The 14,100-nt window shown below is 39.7% G+C and overlaps 1 protein-coding gene across 1 annotated transcript; it reads left to right on the plus strand.

Annotated features, from left to right (window-relative positions):
• The first annotated feature begins 2,518 nt into the window (after positions 1–2,518).
• SYT15 (synaptotagmin 15) lies at positions 2,519–13,058 on the plus strand. Its single transcript, XM_062001670.1, has 8 exons — positions 2,519–2,780; positions 5,610–5,808; positions 6,481–6,623; positions 7,078–7,373; positions 8,193–8,363; positions 8,845–8,965; positions 11,480–11,659; positions 12,922–13,058. The coding sequence occupies exons 1-8, from the start codon at positions 2,519–2,521 to the stop codon at positions 13,056–13,058; spliced, it is 1,509 nt and encodes a 502-aa protein (XP_061857654.1).
• Positions 13,059–14,100: the final 1,042 nt, after the last annotated feature.

Below are 14,100 nucleotides of genomic sequence, written 5' to 3' on the forward strand. Positions count from 1 at the left end.
ATTACCAAGGCTAAGCGGTGCACAAAAACAGAACAAAAAGCCAGATAGTGCCCCCAAAAAGCTTGAAGGCGATTCAAGCCAGAGCTTCCCAAGTAATTTTCTCTGCAAAAATCTCTATGGGCCATGTACACATCACATGTGAACTTAAGGCTTAGTAACAAAAGTAATTTGAAAGGATTATTTTGTACTGTGGGGTTTTTTTCTCAACAGCTTCTAACTTTCTCCATGCAATTTACACTAGCAAAAAAAACCCCACAATCATGAGAATATGTGCCAGTAAAAGCAGATTTGATACTTCTGAAAGTGGTATTGTAGAACACAGGAAGGAAAAGGCAATTGAAAGGAACAGAATTTCACATTTTCTGGTTTTTGTTTCATACAGAAAAAAATCACCTTTAAGAGAACTTTCAGGCTTGCTGTTGATTCATACTAAGGCCCAGCTTTGGACAGGAGGTGGTGCTACAGCTTACATGAATGTTATTATTAGGCAACACCAACATTTAAAGCATACTAAAAGCAAAAAGAAAAGGTTAAAAGAGAAACACTCTGAGTTCTGTAGAAGTCCTGACATACAGACCTCACCTATGTGTATTTTCATATCACTACAGTTGCTATAAGGCTACTGAAAAGATTTGTAAGATGGTTCCTAAAGAGAATGCAAATGCATTGGGTGTTCATACTTGTCAGGTATAGCAGCAAAAGATGAGTAGCAAAGCATGGGAAAAAAAAAAACCCTGGTTTGCACAGAGCATGTGCCCAAGGCTCCATTGACCAGTTCTGTGCCAGAGGAACACTGATGGGAAGGTACACTCTGGGAGAAGGTTTGAGCAGTTCCAGAAAGCATCCTGCCCACCTCTCCCTGGAGAACACCATGGTCAGCTGCAGTGCCAGAGGTTTTAATGAGCTAAGATGAAATACCAAACCTGTTAACTAGGTTAATGCTATCTTCAACCCCCTTTGTTTTTTGCTTTTTCTTCCTAGGGCCTTCTAGACACACCAGACATGGCATCTTGTTGCTCTTGAGCTCTGCTATACTATGTGCTGGAAGCTGATACATTCAGACACATGGCAAGCAGTATTTATAATGTTTGGTTTATATTAACTCACTTTACTTCCTCTAAGTGTGGTAATGTGTAGGACAAAACAGGGAACCTGTAAAGAATTAGGGTTAGGAAGGAGGTTAGTAATCAGATATACAGGAGGATATGACGTGTTCCTCTCATCTTCATTTCCAGCTGGTGCAAGAACTCAACACAGAAAGACTGGAGAATGGGAAACGTGGTGTAGCATAGGATCAAAATTTAAAGCTCCCTGCTCCACAACACCACTTATTCCTTCCACAGGAACTTGGAAAGGGTGAGTTCTGTTCCTCCAAGCATAACCCATCCCATCCACCGACTCACTGAAACAAGAGACAAATCAGCAGATGGTTATTGCTTCCCAGATGTACACACTTCACAGCCCTCCACACAAACAGCACAGCTCGTGTGAGAAACTGTGCATCTGGCTGGGGTCATTTTAACTGATCAGTGGCCTTCTGTAAAGCAGTCAGGTGTTCAAAGCAGCTTTGCCTCTCCTTGCACAAACCTTAAAGCGAGCTCAGGAAAGAAGGCATTTAACAGGCAGCAGGCAGTTGTTGGTCTTGCTACAGCTCAAAACTTTTAAGTTGTCTCAAACTTGCTTATGGGTATGATCCTGACAACTGCAAAACTCATGAGCAAAAAATCTGTACTTCAGTATTACTATTAATTCATTTTTAAAATAAGCATAGCAAAACCATTAACTATGCAGTATTTACTTGACAGCTGTGTGAAAAGTACAAACCCAAAACACACGGAATTTTTCTTTTTAGAGAAAAAGTGACTGCAATACTTCACTTGTGGAGGACTCAAAACAATAGAAAGAGCTAAACCACATTACATCCAAGTGCAATTAAATCATTCTCAGATTCCACAGAAACAGAGGATATTTCGTTAGAATCCCACAGGTCTGGCTTTTACATCAACAGCACTATGCAAATGCGTGCAGTAGCTGCGAACACAACTCGCATCTGTAACACCAACAGTTGTTAAGTGTAAGGTATAGATCCTTGTCATACCAGCTTGAGCGTTAGCAGGCAAGAAGTGAAGGTAAATAATCTGTTTCTGAACCATGCACAGGTAATTTTGTTAGTTAAGATCTGTTTGGTTATATTTTTTTACACACAGATAAAGATTGCTATATTTGTAAATGCAATTAGGAAAAGCTGCAATTGTCAACTGTCCCTTTGTGCTTAGGCATTTTGCTAAAAGTCCAATGCAAGCACACGTTAATTTGTTGCCCACAACGTTTTTTGGAATTAATCTATTAACATTGAAGTATTTTTCTGAGTATATTTATAGCTTTGAAGGTTCTCTAACACAGACCAAGCCGCACAGGTTTCTTCAGGGCTGATGAACCTAGCAGAAAAGTTACCTCCCTGAGTATTTCCACCCCTTCCTCCCAGCCGCACAAGCTGAGGAGCTACTTGCACCCCGCGATGGGCTCTCTCGCCACGTCTCTTGCCTTTTTTCTGCTGAGACTCGTAGATGCCTCTGCTGTAACTCGTGTTTGCAGGCTCTCCCGCGGGGGCGGGCCGGGGAGGGGCTGCCACAACGGCGGGGGTCGGCACACAGCCGGCAGCCCCGGGCCTCACCGGGCACTCGCCGACCCCCGGCGGCTTCTGCGCTCCTCGGGAAAGAGGCAGCCGGCCCCGCGCCGCGCAGCCCGCTCTGCCCTCCCAGCGCGGCGGGAAAGCTGCAGTAAGAAATCCCTTCAGCCTCGTCTCTGAACTTAAAGGTCTGTGAAGGCACCTGACCTTCTAGAGGCGGGTAAGGGAACAAGAGGCAGTACTCCCAGCTCTGACAGGCACTTTCAAACTTGGCAGTTGGAGGCCAGCTTGGCTCTGCCAGACACAGCAAGTGCAAAGCGTCTCTTCCACCTCGAGGTGACATGATCCCATACCACAGTGGAACACATCACATCTGTTTCTCATGATGACAGGTAATTATTTGAAATGATATGTCTTTTCTTCCTGCACACAACGAATTCAGCTCATTTCAGTGCCTGAGTCTGTGATTAGCGCTACATAGTGCCCCGTGCTACTGGTCCTGTTGCTGATCTAATCAGATAAAATGGGCTAAAAGTGAGGCAAATTCTCCTTACTCTCATTAAACCATAGGTAGCTTTACTGAAATGGTAAAACTTTACCTTGTATCTACCACTATGTAAAAACGAAGAGCAGAATTTGAGCCAATGGCAGTGTCTGTGTCATAATACTCAACGTTATTCTGCAGTGAATAAATTCAGTATGTTAAACTCACTAAGAGACTGGAAACTCATTCTCTTATTCCAAAATCGCTGCACGGCTGCTGTGGCACCTTTTGCATTACAGCACACCTCAGCTTACTGACCTTACCAGTGAATGGTGACAAATTGGTTTTGGGGAAATGGGAGTGCTGCTGAGTGTAAGATACTTGGGAATGGAGAGGACAAGCTAAACAGAGTCCTTTTGAGCTTGCCTGAAATAACCTTCCAGATACCTATGTCAGACAGTAAATCCAGCAGCCATGTAAACATTTGTACTGTTTATACACCTGCATTAAGTGAACTATTGATTTCTATTATTTTCATGGGCAGTAATGTGTTTTTTCTGCATCTAGCTTTCTAGGCTGTAACTAAACGGCAATGTGACTGAAGCCATACTTGAGTATTCTCTACAGAACTAGGAGAAACAAGTACACAGAACTTCTGTGGTCAAAACTGTATTTGTTAACATATTTCCTCATACTGTACATTCTTATGGAAGGAAATTAAGTTACTAGTGTAGCCCAACCAGACTTGTCTCTGTATTAATATTAACCCATACCAAATAGGTACTCATTTCCTGTTCCTCAGAGTCAGTCTTCTACTAATACTGCTTTACTCATAGCTTGGCTAAATGCTGAAACCTATTCATCCCATGTGCTGCTTGCAAAGACAGCAAAGTGTCTGTTGGTGTGCCATAGCCATGATCAAGGTGATTGCTCCATGGTGCTGGAAAACGGGAATGATTATGTGGCTCACGGGGAAGCTGCCTGACAATTCCTGCAGAGAACCGAGGCAACACACCTAGAGGGGAGCTGCAAAAATAAGTTGGCTCCTATGACTGTTCCAAATGCAGAAAAATAGGATGGGGCCAGATCAAGGCCTTTGAGGCACTATGGTCAGTTAATTTTATAGAACAAGGTATTTACATAAGGCTGCTGTAGCTGAAGGACATTTCATATCACTTACTGCAACAGATCAGTAGCATACGTATTTGCAACTTACTTCCCATACTCTTTATAACTCTAATCAAGAAACTAAACCGTATCAAATTAGTTTTGAGTTCTTGTTCAAAACTACTACTACTGTTGACTCATCATTTTGTGCTTATATTGTCTTACTTGTACCTTTGTATGAAGGTGACTAACTGCAAAGTATCTACTAAGCACAGACAGACAAAGAGGAAAAAGGAATAAAGTGTAATCACAGTTATCTCTACCTAAAAGCAGAGTAAAGGAAAAAAGTCAGTAGCAGTTGTAAGAGAACACCAGGTCATTTTGTTGCTTCAGTTTCAGGGGAGACTCTGAGAAATGGCAGTACAAAGGCCTCAGGTGACCCTGAGCTACCTCCCATGGCTGCAGAGTCTAAGACAATTCTACAGTCTGGGCTCATTTTCAGACAGGATATTCTGGTAGGAACAGTTCTCAGTTGAGACCTAGTCATGTCTCAATGCACCTGTACTAGTTTAGTGGTTGGCTAAGATAGGCTGGGTGTAAGGTACAGTGCAAAAGTGGTCATTCCAGCCTTCTACTCTAGCATATTCAGCAAAATGCAAGAAAACAATGAAGTGAGCCCATCTATCAATTGTCTGCCCTTAGTCTAGTGAGAAATTCTCACAATGGGAATTCCTCATATTCGAGACATCAATTAAGTTTTATTAGTGGGGATAAAGCAAAACCCAAATATTACAAGATTGGGTTTTGTCTGAAGTGATCAAGATTCAGGCAACAGTGTTTAATGGACACTTAAGTTTGATTTTAGAGATCAGGAAACACGTGCATCCTTAGAAAGAAAACAACCCAGAGGTTTGCACTGTTCCTTGTGCCAGGATCTACTCTCCATTCAACACAGATATATAGTTGGAAGACCCAACTAAACCAAAATAACCATACCTTTTGCATTAGGTGCTCTCAGGGTTTTCTTCTGTTACAAAAGCTCAAGCAGTTCTGTTGTGCTAAGGTAAATGCTTATGCTAATAGAAAACAAGAGCCCAAACAACTCCTTAGGTTTTGGTTGTTTTCTCCCGTCTATAGTCACTTACATTGCAGTCATTGCCAGCATATGCGAACACTTTCTAATCTCTCATTGCTGATGTCATACATCTTTAGGTATCGCATCATATTATAACCAAAGACTAAAATGTGCACAAGTGGACTGTTTTGTTTAAAAATCATTTGGAAATGTAAATCAAATGAGATTGTCAGCTTTGATATTCCTGTCTACCCCTAAAAAGTACCTAACTTTGATCCTCCTCTGATGCTTTATATGCTTCTATGTCTGAACAGAACAATCAGTTGCTGTTGCTGGAGGTATAATAGGAGGGTTCCTTTTATTTGTTCTCATTGGAATAACTGCATACCTGCTCTGGAAGAAATTTTGCTGCCTCCTTTCTTATGAAAAGCTCACCAGTCCTGTCAAAACAACAAATGCAAATGTCATTTTTCAGGATCAGTCAGCTTCTGAAATTGAGCTAAAAAGCACTAAGTAGGTATTTTTCGTTTGTTTTTAAAAGCACATGCTATCAGTAATTTATTGCAACTTGTAATGTCTCAAATGAGGGGATAATCTAAATATGTGCATGTACAGAGATAATGGGACCCTTACATTCTATGAAAGTAGTCAGGTTCTGTTTTGTTCCTTTAAGAAAATAATACTTTGACTATGGATGCAGTGATTATTTCTGATTTACATAAAAGAGAATACACTGAAGTATAACTGGTGCATGGATAGCCTTATCTGTTACTAGACATTTTCAGCCTATATTCCAAAGTCATTCCTCGTGGTCTCATAATAAAGCACCTGAGAAACAAGCAGTAAGACTTCAGTTCAGAGAGGAAACTCTTGTAAAAGTTTAGTTACTGCAGGGCTCTGGGGCTTCAAAACAAGCATCTACAATTAATTATTTCCTTTGAAAGATCAATTCTAAAGGAGAAAAAAAGGGGAAAAAAAGTAAAGGATTTGTCTGAAGATTTAAGATCTTATAGCCCTCACTGGACCTTTATGCATTACACAAATATAATCAATTGCAAAACAGTGGGTATTTCTCTCTCTAGAACTCTTAAAAAATTGTGAGATAAGAACAGTAAACTCATAACTGTTAGCAAGCTTGGGTTCTGTATTTACACCTGAATAGTCAGTAGCTGTTGTCTTGAGCAGATCCAGAAGTGTTCCATTTATCATTCCACCAACACTGCATGGGAGAGACTGGATGAACATGATAAACGAAGAACACGTTCAGGAAGGCAGTGACCCCTGCACGATTGCTCAGTCTGGGCCACGGTCATCATTTCATTCTTTGGGTATGGCATTGTAAAAGTGGGATTCTCTTTAAGGGTAACTTTGTTATTATTATGGAACACGTTTATTGGGGGCATACCAGACATAGGTATTACACAGAAGTAGTCCTAACCACTATATATTTTACATACGTATATAGGAATTGAGCCAGAACATTGCTAATTCTGGTCCCACTGCTGTGAGACTTTGCACATCAGGCAGACAAAGCAATCTGTCCTCCTGTATCTTGTAAAGGCACAAATGAGAGTAACTCAGGAAGTGTCTGTTGACCCCAGAAGCAGCTGAATGACCAGCTGCAGACTGCAACAATGACTACCCAAAACTATCAAGGTACAGTCACAGGAATAAGAGAAAGAAAAGAGATTCCTGTGATCTCCCCCAGTACAGCAGAGGTTCAAAAATGCCTGCTACAGTCTTGAGACTAATCTGAGGGTGCTTGTTTTTTATTTCGTGAAGCTGGAGCTTATGTTGTAGGAACCATTAATCCAGAGCTGTACAAGTCTCCCGAGGACAAAAGCGAGATGGATTTTCCTGAAGGCAACATTGGGCGCCTCTGGTTCTCCGTAGAATATGAGCAAGAGTCAGAACGGCTCCTCGTCTCCTTGATCAAAGTCAGAAAGCTTCAACCTCCTGATGAGTCCTGTAGTCCATTTGTGAAAATCTACTTGCTTCCTGATGAAAGGAGCTACATGCAGTCCAGAACAAAACGCAAAACCCTTAACCCACAGTTTGATGAACACTTTGTCTTTCAGGTACTTTTCCTTTTGATTAAGCAGGTTTTTGTTTGCCAACACTGACTTGTTAAACTACAGCTCAGGTCTTGTGAAAATATATTTTCAACAAATTTCTACCAAAGATACAAGTAGTTTCCACTGAAGACAGGGTTTATTGCTGGGGCTTCTGGAGGATCCTGGGCTGCTGAAATCTGTGGCTCTAGAACTAACTTGGGGTCTGCACCAAATTTAAAGGATTCTAGAACTTGCCCCAGGAATGATGAAAACTACATTTTGAACTAAAGCTGAGCAGTTCAGCCCAGCAGCTCTGGAAGTCCAGAAGCAACCAGTACTGAACTAATGCCTTTACAGCTTTTAGTTTCTTTGCTGCTGAAGTAGGCTAGAAACTAGAGCCCATGAGATTTCTGCTGTGCTACTTGTGTAGTGTTGTAAATGTAGGAGTTTGGCTCCCTGTATTAAGAGGCATTTAGCAGGCATCACAAAGGCTTTAAAAAACAAGAGTTTTCTGTTTGAGACAACTGAAAAAATTTAAATGTTTAGAGATTTCAAACATTTGTGTCTGGAAATCCATGCATCATATAATGCTAGATCTGTGTGAGTTGAAAAACCAGCAGCTAATTTCACATTTATCAAATGAAATTCTATTTTAGCTTGGATCTTCAGACTTCTACATAGCTCAGACTTTAGGCAAATTATGAAAGTGAACTTCAAATAATTAGAGAAAATCTCCATCTACCTTTAATAAACTTTGAAAAATTCTTCCTTTGAAGTCATGCTGGAGTAGAAAAATGTCAGATGTTTCATAATTAGTAATAAATTATTCCTTTTCCTGTACAGGTTTCCAGCAAAATGTTGCTCCAAAGAACTCTGAAGTTCTTGGTTTATCATGTCGATAAGCAGAAGAAGCACCATCTCCTAGGCCAAGTTATCTTCCCACTGAAAAATGAAACATTAACTGATGACAACAAACTGGTCATATGGAGAGATCTGGAGAAAGAGAACTTGGAGGTATGTGACACCAGGTTGCTTAGCATTGGGGAATTTCTGTCATCTCATAAATATTGGAGGAGTACAGCTGAAGATGTATGTTTATCAAATCCATCAAATGCAAAAGTATTTGATAACCATTTGAAATAAAAAATCCAAATACTGTATAAGGAATATCCAGCTGCTTATAAACAGTCACATAAGTCAGAAGATTGTTACTTAACAAAGTAATTTGCTTCTGTTTTGAATTAGTAAGACCAGAAAAAAAGAAGAGGCAAGGAAATGAGCATCACCTGGAAGATAATTCAAAGGTTTAAGAAGGGTGATTAGTCGGTTCTATCAAACATCAAAACAGCACAAATAAAGCCATTACAATTCACCCACATGCTTTAGTGTGGCAGAAACCACTAGTATAAAGAACTTGTCTGTCCCCAATACAATTTGTCTGTGTGAAAAGATAATTTTTCAGATGTATTTGACAAGTGTTCTTCTGCTCCCAAAGCCTCCTTCAGAGTACGGTGACATCCAGTTCTCTCTCAGCTACAATGACTACCTGGGCCGTCTCACTGTAGTGGTTCTGAGGGCAAAGCGATTAAAGCTCCAGGAGGAGAACCATGCTGTCGGTAAGTGTGATTTCCTCTCTGCTGCCAGCTTCAGAATTCCTGTTTTAATTTGCTCCTTCCTCATCTGTCCACCCAGGCTTGCACTGAGTGACTGGAAAGAACAAATAAACGTCTGGGTGATTTGATTTGAGTGGAAACAAACCATATTTTGTTACTCGGGTAATTACATTTTGATAGCTCAGTTTTGCTATGTTTTGGTTTTGTTTCATAAGAAATGGTTTGTTTCATGTCATCAGTAGCTGTATTTTTCCTCCTGCTTTAATGCAGTGAGCAACATCCCTTTGCTGCATTCCAGTCCAGAGAAGGTAGCATTTCAGGGATAGTGACAGAGATCCAGGTGTAGGACGACTGCTTACACTGAACAGCTGTCCTGGAGAGAACTGAAATGGGAAAAAACTTCCACTTTTGGACAGCCTTGCCATTGTTCAAAGGACCATGGCATAGGAATAATAATTTTTCTCCCATACTGCAGTGCAGGTTTTCCAGGTACATCCTGCTCATGTGTCTTTGGCCTCAGATGTTGAGTGTTAAAGACTACCTCAAAATGCTGTTTAAAATCCAAACACTCGAAGCAAAAATAGATGGAAGAAGCAAACTTGTGATTGAATCTGTAGTGATTTTTTTTAAGGGCTCTGAAACTATATATACAAGTGCAAAACATATCCAGCAGTTAAATAAAAAGAGGTTTAGTTCTCCATATATACATCAATGAAGATTTTTTGGGGGTTTCTTTGAATGGGCTGTTGCCAGGATGTTTAACTTTAGAAATGCTGCCCTCCAAATGAGTAAATCTACATTTATAATGGTGAGATCAGTTTTGAGTAAAACTCAACTGAAGAAATCCACAGTAAAATGACAACGTAGAAGTTTCCAACAAGCAGAATCATACCTGTGCCTTTGTTGAAAGAGAAATATATTACAGAATGTATTCATTCATCACAACTAAGGATGTCCAAAGAAAATATGACTGGTTTGTGGCAGATGACTAAAGTAGCATCATAAACTAAGAGCAATTGTTCTAATTTTATATGAATAGCTTTACAAGAGACAGAGAACACAATACATCCTGTCTCTGCCTGCAGGCTCTTGGGAAATTCTGTAGCAGAGAGAACTATGGAACTGTAACTATGTGTTTCTTTCAACAAGCCAAACATTAATCTGCCATGTTCTTTTAGTGCTGATATACTTGAGGTTATCCTAATATGCAAGAGTCATGGGCACATTCTGGAAAGGAGAATTGCCAGAAGGTGATTCTCCAGAATATATTACTAAGAAAAACAAAAGAAAATGAAATAAATTGGGGTTAATTTCCTTTGATAATGCCTTTCAAGTATGATTTTGGCTCCACAGATCTGAAGAAACTGGAATAAGAAGTTGTCTATATTAACGAAGATTAGTGCAACACTAGTCTTTGATGAAAGATATGCAGTAGAAGACAGCAAGGAGACATTTATTTTTAGATTCAAATTACTGAATTAGGTGTATTAAGATGTAATAAAAGTATGAAGAGTCAGACTGTTGCAGAGTGTACATAATGACTCTTTCCATATATACTCAGGTAGCAGCTCTGTCATAAAAAAAAAATCTGTTCTGGTAAACCTGCACCCTCTGAAACAGTCATGAGAGCCTACTGGATCTGTGGAAATAACAACAAGGAGATATTAGGAGTCTGTTAACACTGCCTCAGTCCTGACATTTCTAATAGCAGGGAGCAATAAACAGTAGCAGCATGGAATCTCTTTCTGCTTCCCAAGAAAAGAACAAATCTTTAGTCATCAATTAAGATGAAACTTGTACATTCTTGTCACTGAATTTTGTATAAGGGGAGGGAAGAAGAGAAAATTTCAGGCTGTTTTGGATCTCACTGTCAAAGATCTGCTGAACAAGATCAAAGTGTAATGCCCTTCCACATCAGGAAGCAAAGCAAAATGTTTTGCTTGTTCCCATCACAGATTTTGTAATATTTTCTAGAAGAAAGAGCAGAGATCATTGATATTTTCTGAAATTTTTGTACCAAATCCCTTAGTACAGGGCTGAATTCATTAGTAAAACCTTTTAAGGATTCTTCTTTGACTGTGAGAATCTGTTCCATTGAAATATATTCCAAGTGCAGGCCTCAGGTCTATGACATGGCTCCTCCCTCACAGTCTCTCTTGTGTTGGATCAAACAATTGAGATTAAATATATAAAATTAAATACTGATCCAACAAACTAAGCCTTCAAAAGCTCTCCATCAGATGAAGAGAAGATATGGGAATATAAGATCAAGGATACATGGTAAGAATACAACTGCTTCTTTTTACAGCTCTTAAATTAGGAAGTGCACTGCAAAACTGCACCCCAAGTACTTTGTGTACTCCCTGTTTAATGTTATATGTCGCCGTGTATGTTTCCATAAGTCATTAATGGTCTAATTTGATACTTAATATTGATACCTGAAAGCAAGACATTCCTTAAGCCATCACCCAACTGCCTCTGACATATTTCTTCTTCTTTAATTTCTTTTTCTTTCAGGTGTGTATGTCAAAGTCTCACTAATGAACCATAATAAATTCATCAAAAGTAAAAAGACAGCAGCTGTTCTGGGATCTCCCAATCCAGTGTACAATGAAACCTTCAGTTTCAAGGCAGATCAGACAGAACTGGATACGACAAGCCTCAATCTGTCTGTGTTCCAGTGTACCAAGGGAGAAAGTAAGCAATATACATTATTACAATTAAGACGTAAGTCTTTCACATACCACAGAGATATTTAAACCTGAGAGGAAACAATTCCTTTTCAGCAATAGCCATAAAACATAAAAGGTGTGGGGTATTTCACAAGCTGTTTCTTTAAAACAACCCACACAACTTATTTGGACTATGTCCCTACATACGGAGAAAATTCAGGCTACAGAGAAAATTCAGACATGAATAAAATAACTGCAGGCTAGTCACTGTCAGCACAAGGTCATGTACTTTGTTCCATTCTAGTATCCTATGAAAACAAGCTTATACAATTACATTATGTGAACATTTGCATGTATAATCCCCAGCCTCCAAAATTTTGAGGCCATTCACTGTTCCTGAGCAAATTTGGAGGAACAGGAATTTTAATTCTCACGACAGTTCAAGCAGTGAGAAAGAAACATCCCCATTCCCTGGCAGAAAACCTGATACTTGAGGTCACCTCTTACTATCAAGAGAATCTATTAAGGAGTTCTGCTTACAGAAGCAAATTAGAATTTATTGTCTTTACTTACTCACAAGAAAACATCTTCCCTGCAGTGCAGGCACAATCTCAGTAAGGAAATCCTCATTTGGATTCATCCATTCCCCAAAAAATTCTTTTAGGTGAGATTTTAGGCCAGTGCTTTGGCTTTGAGGACTGAGAAGAACTAAGATAAGTACTCAAGTCTTCCATCACTTCCACTTGCAGAAAGCCAAATGCATTGTGCTTTGCAAACATTCTGAAGTTCACGTAAGGCAAGTACAAATTATTTTCCCCATCCACAGATTAAAAATTCATGCATGAAGCAGTAATCTGCTCCTTGTCAGAAGGTGGTCAGTGGCAACACCCAGCTGTCTCACTAACTAAACTTATCCTTTCACAAGCTAGAGCATCATATGAATCCTACTAAGATTGCTGATGTCCAAAACTAGGGCACATTTCCACAGTACACTCAAGGTAGAAGGGCCAGGAAGATACAGATGTGTGTGTCCTAAACCCATTCTAGTTTTAGAGTGTAGGCAGTAGGGTAGGCCTGAATCAACTAAATACTCACCTACTGCAGTACCTTTTAACGATGAATCTTAGCATATAGAAACTACAGAACATGAAATCCAGAGTGAATTCCTTAATGAAAGTAACTTTCAGAAAGTGCATTACTTGGAGAAACAGAAGTTAATACTCAGGTAAAGATTCTGGAGAAGCATTCACACATGTTAAGCACTAACTGGTTGTTTTCTTTCCCCAGAAACACATCTCATAGGATGTGTAGTGGTTGGGCCGTTCATGTACACTCGTGGCAAAGAACTAGAACACTGGAACGAAATGATCAGCAAGCCCAAGGAGCTGGTTAAACGATGGCATGCTCTCTGCCACAGCACCTAAACAATATGGATAAAAAAAAATCAACCTTAAACCAGAAAAGCTTTCACTGTCTTTCATAATATAAAGCCTACAAAAACTTTGAGCATTTTACACGTTTAAGTAGACAAGAAAAAAGTAAGTCAATTCTTTCGCAAATGCAAAGAGAAGATTTGGGCCCTGGTAGGCTGCAACTCTATCTTTCTTCTCTTCCAAATATATTTCTAATGTAATTAACATGCAGCAGAGTAAACAGAACAGGAATATAAATCTGATCACCCTGTACTAGTTCTTTTGATTAGTAAATTCCAATTCCTGGTCATGTGTTCTGTACACAAATCATCATCCACCGCATGGACAGAACCCAGAATTACTTAAGAATTGTCAATGATGATACCAGGCCTCACTGTCCACTGCACTGCACCCCCCCAGATGGTGACTGCCTTCATCAAAAGGCACAGAAGCCCAGTAAACATGTCAAAACACAAAGCCCAGAAGATGTTGACAGGCTACTAAAATCTACAGTTTATTTGAAATAGCAGCATTATAATTTCTTTTGAATTTGAACTGGGGAAAGTACGAAGTGTTTATTGATCGTAAGCCTAGAAGGATCTCTTCATGTCTCTCAGCACAGTGTAATTCTAGCAGTTATGTTCTCAGCTGACCCTGATGTACACCACACTGTGTTGAGGTAGAGGCATAAAAGAAGTCCTGAAGACACGAACAATTAGAGGCTTAATGGAGTACTCTGAAGGGATCTGGCTTGTCCTTATGTATTTCTCTCTATGTCTTTGCTGGAGGGAGAACACCAATTACAAGAACCTTGGGTTTGACCTAGTATGACTGTTCTCACATTGAAATTGCAATTGCCCCCAGTAAATATGTCTTTTTTAGGAGCAGTTTTCTGTAAGTAAATTTCTATTCTGTAAAAATAATTTAGAACAATTATAATAACAATGAAATAAATAGGACATTCTCTTTGATTGTTCACTAGTGACCTGAACTCTGAACCTTTCACGCCATACAGTCATAAACCAGACACACAGCTTTTGTACAACTATGCTCC

This window comes from Colius striatus, chromosome 8 (genome assembly GCF_028858725.1).
Source record: "Colius striatus isolate bColStr4 chromosome 8, bColStr4.1.hap1, whole genome shotgun sequence".
NCBI classification, from domain to species: domain Eukaryota; kingdom Metazoa; phylum Chordata; class Aves; order Coliiformes; family Coliidae; genus Colius; species Colius striatus.